The 12,173-nt window shown below is 43.2% G+C and overlaps 1 protein-coding gene across 1 annotated transcript in view; it reads right to left on the bottom strand.

The window, feature by feature from the left end:
- Positions 1-7,019: 7,019 nt before the first annotated feature.
- nup210 (nucleoporin 210) overlaps positions 7,020-12,173 on the bottom strand; it is a 136,637-nt gene continuing 131,483 nt past the window's right edge. Inside the window, exons 38-40 of the mRNA XM_078209673.1 lie at positions 10,127-10,246; positions 9,974-10,048; positions 7,020-8,629 (exon numbers count right to left, since the gene is read on the bottom strand). Of these exons, the coding sequence (XP_078065799.1) occupies positions 8,508-8,629; positions 9,974-10,048; positions 10,127-10,246 (317 nt within the window). The 3' untranslated portion in view covers positions 7,020-8,507. The remainder of the gene's footprint in view (positions 8,630-9,973; positions 10,049-10,126; positions 10,247-12,173) is intronic.

The raw sequence follows: 12,173 nt of genomic DNA, 5'->3' as shown, positions 1-12,173 counted from the left end.
CAGAAGAATATAATTCATGGAAAAAATGTGGGTTTGAAAATGCATGTGGAGATAGGTAGGGGTAAGATGTTGGGATTTAAATAGTGTCAGCAATGCTGAGGGAGAAAGTAGGAACGTTCTTACTGAGAAGTCAATTCCATCCATAATCACTGAGGAGTCTTGCATTTGGTGCCAAATAATGTCGAGGCTAATTTGTCACGATCAAAGATGATGAGAAGAAAATATTCCCAGGGCCTCGGAAAAGCACTTGGAAATGGGGAGGGGAGAAGGAGCTCATGCTGTTTTCCTAAAACATTACCACCTCCTTGTGCTTTTCAGAGGGTTACTTTGTTGCAGTGATGGCAACTTGCCCAGCAGCAGTGGGAAGCCAATTAAGGCTCATCATCAACCAATTTGTCATTTTCTCGTATAAATGATATTTTACCTGGATCACACTGGACTCACACAATGGCTGAACCATGTCAGGTTACATGAGGGAAAGAAGGTCCGAGTGAGCATCATGTCAAGAATTAAATCTGCCACCATAAGATGTGAATCAACAAACCCATGGTCCTCTGCAGGCAGAGGTTTGTAATTTTCTTCCAGTCTCTTGGAGATTGCAGTAAACAATAGCACTGGTGATGCTTCACTCCTCCATTTTGACCAGCTTTCCTGTACCTGGAGCACATCAGCAGCACCCTCACTGTGGACATTGCCCTCATGGATCCACAGCCTGCTTAGAATCATAGAATCCCTATAGTGAAGAAAGAGGCCATTTGGCCCATCGAACCTGCCCGACAACAATCCCACCCAGGCCCTATCCCCATAACCCCACGTATTTACCTAGCTAATCCCCTTGACACGAAGGGTCAATTTAACATGACCAATCAACCTAACCCACACATATTTGGAAGGTGGAAGGAAATCAGAGCACCCAGAGGAAACCCATGCAGACATGGGGGGGAACATGCAAACTCCACACAATCATCTGAGGCCGGAATTGAACCTGGGTCCCTGGTGCTGTGAGGCAGTGGTGCTAACCACTGTGCCATCTTTTTTTTGACAACAATCCCACCCAGACCCTATCCCTGTAACCCCACGTATTTACATTAGGGGCAATTTAACATGGTCAATCAACCTAACTCGCACACCTTTGGACTGTGGGAAGAAACCCATGCAGACACGGGGAGAAGGTGCAAACTCCACACAGACAGTGACCCGAGGTGGGAATTGAACCCGGGTCCCTGGCGCTGTGAGGCAGCAGTGCTAACTACTGTGCCACTATGCTGCTCTACTTGCCACTCCTTATTGAATGATGGTCTCGGAGGTGGCCTTTTAATTGGGCACCTGACATAAAACTACCCTGGGAGATGTGCTTCTGTTGCGAATGTGGTTGGGACCCAAAAATAACACTGTGTGCCAAAGATTTTCTACAATTGGAAGATCAAGGCCACCAGTTTCAAGGGAGCACAAGACTTTGAAGATCTGAACCTCAAACCTTTATTGAGGATCTGCTCAAGGTGATGTGGAGAAAAGCCAAGGTTTTTGCAGCCTTGTCGAGTTTGAGATACCTGTGCTTCAAAAGTGAGTTGACCTCGCTTATGGAGGGAGGTAGATTTGACAACATTCTTTTACAGATATTCAAGGGTCCTTTTCAGAAATAAAGGCTTGGGCATATTCCCATTAAACGTGAGTCACTAAATGAATGAACATTTGAAAACAAAAGTTTCAGAATACACAAGAGAAAGTCAAGAAAGAACAATCCATTCACAAGGGCCTATTTCTTACCCTCCCGCTTGAACTAGCATCTTACCATAGAACAATTCCCGAGTTGGTGAACAGTCCAGAGAAAGGGCTCTCTCATTAAGACACACACTGGATCCACGCATGCATGTATGTCGGCTGTCGCATGTAACAGTTGTGAGATTGACTGCTTCAGGGGCAGTTATTGGCGCAAGTGATGGATCTCCGTTCCTGTCGGATGGAACTGCTTCCTGCTTGTGGGCTGAATTTATGATTGATAGTAATCCTATGTCACAGGAAACTTTTCTGCCTTGAACTGTTGTGCTCAAGTTCAAATGATGCAACCCCTGTTGCCAGTGTTTTTTTGAAAATTGTTTTTGTCGGTTAGAAGTAATGACTGGAAACATAAGATGGAGGCTGTTGTTTAGCAGCATGTAATTTCTTTATTTTTTACAAATGAGATCCCATGCCATGTTGTTATTTTATAGATTTTCTAATTCCAGTTCCTCCAGTGTCTACTCACGCTTTACAGAACCCTACAGTGCAGAAGGAGGCCATTTGACCCATCGAGTCTGCACCGACCACAATCCCACCCAGGCCCTATCCCCATGCATTTACCCTAGCCAGCCCCCCTGACACTAAGGGGCAATTTTAGCATGGCCAATTCACCTAATCCACACATCTTTGGAGCGTGGGAGGAAACCGGAGCACCCGGAGGAAACTCACGCAGACACGGAGTGAATGTGCAAACCCCACGCAGACAATGACCCAAGCTGGGAATTGAACCTGGGTCCCTGGCGCTGTGAAGCAGCAATGCTAACCACTGTGCCACCCAACATGCATGCACATGAAAGATATATTTAATTTGCTATTGGTTGGCCCAGTTACATAGTTGTTCTGAACTTTTCTTCACATTTCTTTTGTTTCAGCTGCTTTCTCTATCTTAGTACCCAGCAAACTGAACAGGCTTGCACTGGGCTTGATAATTTAAGATATTCATGTTCAGAAGAAACCATACTGGACTTCAGGGTGCTTAGTTCAACACTTTCTTTCTTCCCCTCTCCCCCGTCTTCTTGTTGGACATTTATTTTTATTCCTTCATGAGTGTCGCTGGCAAGGCCAGAATCAATTGCCCTCACGGTGGTAGTAATAAGCCAACTTCTTGTACAGTGGTGTGGGTACACCACTGTTGGGGAGGAAGTTCCAGGATTTTGACCCAGTGACATTGAAGGAACGGTTATACAGTTCCAAGTCAGGACTGAAAGAGACTTGGAGGATAAATTGCAGGTGATGGAAGTCTCAGGTGTCTGCTTCCCTTGTTCTTCTCAGTGGTAGAGGTCACAGGTTTGGAAGGATCTTGGGCAAGTTGCTGCAACGTATCTCGCAGATGGTACACACTGCAGCCATGGTGGGCTTGTGGTGAAGGAAGTAAAGGTTTAAGGCGGTGTTGTACCAATCAAGTTGGCTACTTTGCCTGCATTCATTCAGGCAATTGGGAAATATTCCATCACACTGCTGACTTGTGCATCTTAGATGGTGGGCAGGTTTTGGAGAGCCAGGAGGTGAAATACTGTACTTGATGCAAAATATCTAACCTGCTCTTGTAGCCACATTATTTTACATGGTTGGCCCAGTTAAGGTTTGGGTTAACTCTGAACCCTGGAGTGTGAATAGTGGGGGAATTCAGTGATAATGCCATTGAATTTCAAAGGGAATAGCCATTTCCTGGTAGTTGAATGTCATGTTACAGTATTCGCCACTTGGCACCCCAAGCCTGAAGGTGTCCAGATCTTTCTGCACGTAGCCATGGATAGCTTCATTATCTGAGAAGTAGTGAATGGACAATTTATATTTATTCCTGAAAGTGTCGCTTCACAGTGCTTTAGATGACACTGTCCAAAATTCTGCTGATGATTGAATGCAGACTAATGAGTGGCAAGTGGCCAAATTTGCCCTGCTTTTGATGGACACAACAATTCTCTTTGCGGGCACTCAAAATTCCTGTTTTAATAATTTTCTTATCCTGCCCCAACAGCTTTTAGTTTTTCCACATCTTTCACTTTGGATTTTAAAGCCCTTTCAAAGCCGCATAATTTAAGACAGAAGGTGACAATTTGACACATTCCGCCCACTACGACTCAAGCCATCCCATTGTTTCCATTTTCCTGCTCAGCAAATTCTTCTCTCAAGTATTTACCATTTCCCTTTTAAAAATAGCCACTGAATCGGCTTTCATCACCATTTCAGTCAGTATATTCCCGATTATAACTACTTGCTGAATAAAAAAAAACTTATCTTGTTTCCAGCTCTTTGTCAATCACCTTAAATCTCTTCTGGTTACTGACCCCTTTGTCACTGGAAATGCTTTTTCCTTATGGACAGTCCAAAGATGTGCGGGCACTGGGCACAGTATCCAGCTGGGGCCTGACCAATGAGGCGGCACGGGGGCACAATGGTTAGCACAGCTGCCTCACAGCACCAGGGATTCGGCTTCTACTCCCAGCTTGGGTCACTGTCTGTGCGGAGTTTGCACGTTCTCCCCGTGTCTGCGTGGGTTTTCCTCCGCGTGCTCTGGTTTCCTCCCTCAGTCCAAAATGCAGGTTAGATGGATTGGCCATGCTAAATTGCCCCATAGTATCGGGGGGACTAGGTAGGTTGTGGGGATGGGGCCTGGGTGGGATTGTGGTTGGTGTGGACTCACAGGGCCAAATGGCCTCCTTCTGCACTGTAGGATTCTATGACTTATAAAGGGCTAGCAGAGCTACGTTGCTTTGGTCATTTAAAAAAAATAAAGCTAAGGATCTGAGGTTTGCTTTTAAATAATTGGCTTTCTCAATATGTCCTGCCACCCATAAATATTTGTGTACGTGTACCCCCAGGTCTCACTTCTCCTACAGTCCCTTTAAAACTGCCAGTTTATATTGCCAGCAGTGCAGTTATTTTGAACACCAAGTTGAAAGTGGTGAAACCAGGAACCTCACTTTCTAAATCCATACCGTTTGTTTCAACAAATTACCGTTTTATTAAAACTGCCCAAGCTTATCCCTTAAAATTACTTCAATTATTTTACTCATTTACAAAAAATGGAAGCATTATGCCAATTCCTTCCAATACTAATTAGTGGTTAGTACTGCTGCCTCACAGTGCCAGGGACCCGGGTTCGATTCCCAGCTTGGGTCACTGTCTGTGCGGAGTCTGCATGTTCTCCCCATGTCTGCGTAGATTTCTTCCAGGTGCTCCGGTTTCCTCCCACAGTCCGAAAGACAAAGAACAATACAGCACAGGAACAGGCCCTTCGGCCCTCCAAGCCCGTGCCGCTCCCTGGTCCAACTAGACCATTCTTTTGTATCCCTCCATTCCCACTCCATTCATATGGCTATCTAGATGAGTCTGAAACGTTCCCAGTGTGTTCGCCTCCACCACCTTGCCTGGCAGCACATTCCGGCCCCCACCACCCTCTGTGTAAAATATGTCCTTCTGATATCTGTGTTAAACCTCCCTCCCTTCACCTTGAACCTATGACCCCTCGTGAATGTCACCACCGCCTGGGGAAAAGCTTCCCACCGTTCACCCTATCTATGCCTTTCATAATTTTATACACCTCTATTAAGTCTCCCCTCATCCTCCGTCTTTCCAGGGAGAACAACCCCAGTTTACCCAATCTCTCCTCATAACTAAGCCCCTCCATACCAGGCAACATCCTGGTAAACCTCCTCTGTACTCTCTCCAAAGCCTCCACGTCCTTCTGGTAGTGTGGCGACCAGAACTGGACGCAGTATTCCAAATGCAGCCGAACCAACGTTCTATACATCTGCAACATCAGACCCCAACTTTTATACTCTATGCCCCGTCCTATAAAGGCAAGCATGCCATATGCCTTCTTCACCACCTTCTCCACCTGTGACGTCACCTTCAAGGATCTGTGGACTTGCACACCCAGGTCCCTCTGCGTATCTACACCCTTTATGGTCCTGCCATTTATCGTATAGCTCCTCCCTACATTATTTCTACCAAAATGCATCACTTCGCATTTATCAGGATTGAACTCCATCTGCCATTTCTTTGCCCAAATTTCCAGCCTATCTATATCCTTCTGTAGCTTCTGACAATGCTCCTCACTATCTGCAAGTCCTGCCAATTTTGTGTCATCCGCAAACTTACTGATCACCCCAGTTACATCTTCTTCCAGGTCGTTTATATAAATCACAAACAGCAGAGGTCCCAATACAGAGCCCTGCGGAACACCACTAGTCACAGGTCTCCAGCCGGAAAAAGACCCTTCCACTCCCACCCTCTGTCTTCTGTGACCAAGCCAGTTCTCCACTCATCTAGCCACCTCCCCCTTTATCCCATGAGATCCAACCTTTTTCACCAGCCTACCATGAGGGACTTTGTCCAACGCTTTACTAAAGTCCATATAGACGACATCCACGGCCCTTCCCTCGTCAACCATTCTGGTCACTTCTTCAAAAAACTCCACCAGGTTAGTGAGGCATGACCTCCCTCTCACAAAACCATGCTGACTATCGTTAATGAGTTTATTCCTTTCTAAATGCGCATACGTGCTGGTTAGGTGCACTGGCCATGCTAAATTCTCCCTAGTGTACCCGAACAGGTGCCGGAGTGTGGCAACTAGGGGATTTTCACACTAACTTCAGTGCAGTGTTAATGTAAGCCTACTTGTGACTAATGAATAAACTTTGAACTTACAGATTTGCACCATTTTTCAATGAGATTGCGCCCCATAAATTTCCCTTCTAATCTCTTTCAATATTACAGGGTAAAGACCAGCTGGCCTATTTCAGGTCTTTAAAGACCAACACTAAAACAAATTCAGAATCCTCCAAGATATGTTGCTCAATAATTTGAGAGTTTGCATTCCTAACTCTCCCCATCCTCTTACGAAAAATCACCCCAAAATCTTCAATTTTGTTCTTCAGAAATTTAACTTCCTTTCCAGATATCGCTTAGTATATTAAAAACATGTTTTATTGTGGTCAGTATTCTTTGTCCTACTTTTCTCTCTCATCCTACAATAATCTCTTTAACCTGGTTTAGCACATGCTACATTTGGCCTAAAGTGCATCCTTCATCTATATACAGCCCAAAAGGGAATATAAATGTCTCGTTGGATTCTTATTTTATTGTTTAGCAGAGCTACGTTTGACAACTAAACTTTAATGCTTTCAGCAGAGTTTCCAATGAAAGGCTCACTATGAATATTTAATACTTGCATGGTGTCCCAAGAGCAAGCAATCTAAAAATGATTGATAAGCAAATGTTCGACTCAACAAATTACTGAACAAAGACATCAATAAGGAATTATGTCTTTGGTGACATTTATTATTTGACAAACAAAAAAAAACAGTACAGTGCATCACTTTGAAAATAAACTGAAGAACTCTGGTAGTTTCACTACACTTCATAGTCTTATCATTCATTAGTTACAGTGGTTTTTAAGGCAGATCAGTGAGAAAGCTTCAAGATTCAACACAAGTCAGATTCACATGAACAGGTAACTTAAATGATCACATGATGCTAAGCATTTGGTCTGTTCAAGTAAACTTAGCATTGAAGATATGCTGTGTAACCTTCACATTAAAAAAAAAATCACATTACAATCACAAGCACAATCTTGGTTCGGTTACTGTACGGAGGTATTATGTCAGTCGTTGAAAAGCAAAAAGAGATAAGTTTTTTTTGCACAGAAGGACTATTACTAAATGCCTGAAAAAAATGAACTGGTACATTGGATTTACAATGGTTGCATATTTCTCGAATTATACTTGATGCGCTGTTAAAAAGCTTCAATTTACTGAAGTTGAACCTCTTCTCTGTAATAATCCGGTGTAAAGATTAATACTATAAATTTCTTAATTAAGAAACATAGCAGATGCTTAATTTTAAACATTACCATATAAATCTTACCATTTTTTGCTCATACAATTTCACAGAAAAATGCAGTTGTCTCCTAGTTGTTCAAAACTAGATTAAAATATTACAAAATATGCACGTACTTTTCTTTTTGCAAATAAGCACAGCTTCAGAACAGCCAGTCAAATAAAAGAAAAGCTTCAGATACTTCCACAAACAGTAAAAAAATAATTTCACACAGCAACATTACAAAAACCATTAACTGCAAAACACAATTTAAATTCCACTGTTTACTACAAAAAGTAAACTAGTCTGGATCACAGCAAACGCATTCATCTACCACAGGGTTCATTTTTCCATGTGGATGCTCACATTTCATTTTGTAGCAATTGTTCGATTCAATGTTCTAGAGACACACACACACACACACACACACACACACTGGAGAGTTTCCAAATGGCTCAGAAACTTTTCAGAGAGATACCGGAGCCATTTGAGACCTGAGCTTAATTATTAATCTGTTCTGTGTTACCTGTCTTAGCTGGAATGATACTCAGGTACTGTGATTGGCCTCAATTCTCCTGAGTTGAGGAGAAAGAAAATGACTGGCATTCCTGGACACTGTACGACCATCCTGCTGCAGCTGCTTCTGCAGGAGAGCCAGGTCAGGACAACACAGCGTACAGCTTTCATGTCCTTATTTTTGAACAGCCTGCTGACACTAACCATCCAAGCATCACTAGCCATGCAGGATACTTAAGACTTAAGTGCTTGTGCAAACGTACACCAACAAGGAGGGGATGTGTGTCTTCAAGAGAGGTAAGGGTTAAAAGGTAAAAATAAAAACAGAAAATAAGGCACCATAATTCAGACAGATGACCCTCGATTGTACTAGGCATTCCTTTTTCATATCAACTGTTTCCCGGCGAAGATCCGTTGGAATGGTAACCTGTACTCCACAATCGGGACCGTGGACTGCTTTTAGTACTGGACTGCGTGCTTGTATTGAAATGAATAGGAGGTGGAGAAAACCCTAAAAAGAATCAATAGCAATGAAATTTTAATACTGTTATGTTCCAATTTATTACTTTTCTGAAGTGAATAGCTAATTTTGTATGCATTTATCAAGCCTTTTTATTCAAATTGACTCTTAATCCATGCAGTGCATATTTAAAACAACGTATAACCCACCATGATGGCTTATGAATTGCCAGACAAAAACTGGGTGGTTTAGTAGATTAACATATTTGTCTTAAGGAAAGAAAAGTTTCCAATACAGCCCAGACTGAGTCACAGAATCTACAGTGCAGAAGAAGGCCCTTTGGCCCATCAAGCCTGCACTGCCAACAATCCCACCCAGGTCCTGTCCTATCCCTGTAACCCCACATATTTACCCTGCTAGTCCCCCTGACATTAAGGGGCAATTTATCACAGCTAATCAACCTAACTCGCACATCTTTGGACTGTGGGAGGAAACCGGAGCACCCGGAGGAAACCCACGCAGACACGGGGAGAATGTACTAACTCCACACAGACAGTCACCCGAGGCTAGAAGTGAACCTGGGTCCCTGGTGCTGTGAGGCAGCAGTGCTAACCACTGTGCCACCGTGCTGCTCACCGAAGTGATACAAATCGGTGCCTTCTGGCAGCTTTTAAGGCTGGCATGTAAAAATAAAGTTTGAATGCAATGATGCAGAGGCACAACAAAAACTCATCAACAATTTGAAGTAAATTAATATCAGAATGCAAGGATTCACATTGTTCTACCAAAAGGGAAGAGCAAGTGAATAATGCACCTGAGGCTGAGGCTAGTCTGGGACAAAATGGAAGTAGCTTTTCTCTCTCGCTGCGCTGTTTTATGAATGAGATCCACACCGAATTCAAGCAAGCATGGAATGGGATGGGTTTGTTTCCACCCTGCGATAATTTACTTCAAATTATTCTACCAAAGTTCCTTTCTTGGAGGGCTAATTTACTTTTGGCTCAGGCTACTTATAACATCACTGTGATTTACTTCAAATTGCACTTAGCTGTTTAGTGGAATTCTACATACTTCAATATATTTCTATTAATAAAACCCCAAATTAACTTCATATGGAGCCCTGAGGGTGCTCAGAATGCAAAATATGAAAATGTATTCGCTCAGGAAATATTAGTGTGCTGGGATGCGTAGGTTAGAGGGGCAAATATGTGGGGTTATTGGGATAGGGCCTGGGTGGGATTGTTGTTGGTGCAGATTTGATGGGCTGAATGGCCTCCTTCTGCACTCTAGGATTCAAATCGACAAACTAAATTATTATACGGCATCAATTTCTAAAATTGAGCAGAAACCTTTGATAAACATCTTGTTCATAATAAGCATATTGGCAATGTTTACCTCCTCGAGGCGGGGTGTGAACAATAAATGCTGGGTGATAATTCAGCTCCCTCGGTGAGAAGAATGCATGATATGCTGAAAATGAAAAGAAAAAATATTTAAGAACAGTGAAATCATAGCAGTTAAACTTCTCTTCAAACTAGTAGGGCTTACCAATGATCATAATCGCAGTTGCAGCAAGTAGCGCAAAGATTGTGAAGAACATGACTTGGTAAGACTGAATGAATTGCTGGAAGAAACCAACACCTTCCCAGTGAGTTGCCTTGACACCAGCTGAGAAAAGACAAACGGAAACAGTTAAAACACCTCGTAACATTGCGTGGCACACACTCACAGGTTTCAAAACATCTTGCAACAGCTTTAATTAGAGTAGTACAAAGAACAGTACAGCACAGGAACAGGCCCTTCAGCCCTCCAAGCCTGTGCCGATCACATTTACCTATCTAACCAACCGCTTATATCCCTCTATTCCCCGTTTGTTCATATGCCTATCAAGATAAGTCTTAAATGTGGCTAACGCAACTGCCTCAACCACCTCACTTGGCAGTGCATTCCATAGCGTACTCATGAAGGCCCCGCTGTTGAAAGCGCTATAATCGGGAACTCAATCAAATGCATGCAGAAGGTCCCAGCTTCATTGCCAACTTTGTACTGAGTCAGCAGATTGCCAATGAGGACGAGATGCTGCAATTGGGTTAATGGCCCTGGACAAACCTTTCAGGCTGATCTCCAGTCATCTACAACAGAAAATCATAGAATCCCTGCAGTGCAGATGGAGGCCATTCGGCCCATCGAGTCAGCACTGACCACAATCCCCACCCAGGTCCCATCCCCACAACCCCATGCATTTACCGTAGCTAATCCCCCTGACACTAAGGGGCAATTTAGCATGGCCAATCCATCTAACCCGCACACCTTTGGACTGTGGGAGGAAACTGGAGCACCCAGCGGAAACCCACACAGACACGGGGAGAACGTGCAAACTCCGCACAGACAATGACCCAAGCCGGGAATCGAACTCAGGTCCCTGGTGCTGTGAGGCAGCAGTGCTAACCACTATGCCAGTGTGCCACCCTACTACTAGTATAAAATATTAGTTATGTATACAAGGGTGAACTGGATGAGCCTTGACTGTAGCTCTGTCCTCAGTTAAAATTGCCCAGCACACACTGACTAGGCACAGACATGCAAAGTAGATGAGATGGCAGAGTGGCTGGCACCCATGGAGGAGAAAGATTGGTTGAAATAATGTCACCAAAATGACTTTTCTCTCTCCTTCCCCCATTTTGTGGAGCATCATATGGCTCAAGCAGAAACCTGGCAATCTAGGTTCCGAAAACTTATGAACAAATCCCATTCCTTGGCAACAACTCCTCAAAAACTAACATGTGGACTACTAAATGAAAGGTCTGGTTGTGGTATCTGGATCCTGTTTCTACCCCAGTTGTAAGATGCCCTGTAATAGTCCCGAGAATCTGTGAAGAAGGAAGGGTGGTGAGTGAGGCACTCATATTAATAACGGTGTCATGACAAAAGGAGAAAGAAGTTCTTCAGTATTACGCCTTCTATCTTACTGATTTATTGAGTATGTCACCATGGGAAAACCTGAGCCAGCCACAGAATTAACCAAAACTATCAGGTCAAGACATATGAGGGGGTCCTTATTGCCTAAAGATTGGTACATCAAAATGTAAATGAAAATGAAATAAGAGAACAATAAATGGCAGCTAAATTTGACAGCTGCAGTTATATTGCAACATTTGCTCAACAGCATCACCGCAAGATGATGGCTGCCTCTTGATTCATATCAATTTTTAAAGACAATAGTGTGCACTTCTATAAGGCTAACATGCATGGCTCAGTTGCATCTCTAATAAGATGCAAGTCAGATATCAAATAGTCAAACTTCAAGATTAGCACATTGCCATGTATGATTCTTGCTTCCCAATTGGAAGAAAGTGGTATTCAAGCTGCTTGGTAAGCTTAAGGTTAGGGTTGGGTTAAATGTCAATGCAATATGTTGAAAGGAAATCTGTCAAACCAACTGCTTAGATAAGAACGAATATAAAAAGCACCAAAGACTGAATGTCAATATAAAAATCTGATTCCAATTCATTGCCTCTATATTGAATCTTGAGTACACAGATTCTTTACTCTCCTGGTTCAATTACACATGCTTGACACCCACAGCCGCAAACCA

This window comes from Mustelus asterias, chromosome 3 (assembly GCF_964213995.1).
Source record: "Mustelus asterias chromosome 3, sMusAst1.hap1.1, whole genome shotgun sequence".
Lineage (NCBI taxonomy): Eukaryota > Metazoa > Chordata > Chondrichthyes > Carcharhiniformes > Triakidae > Mustelus > Mustelus asterias.
Note: the sequence above shows the minus strand (reverse complement) of the source record. Positions and strands in the feature narration are given on the sequence as shown.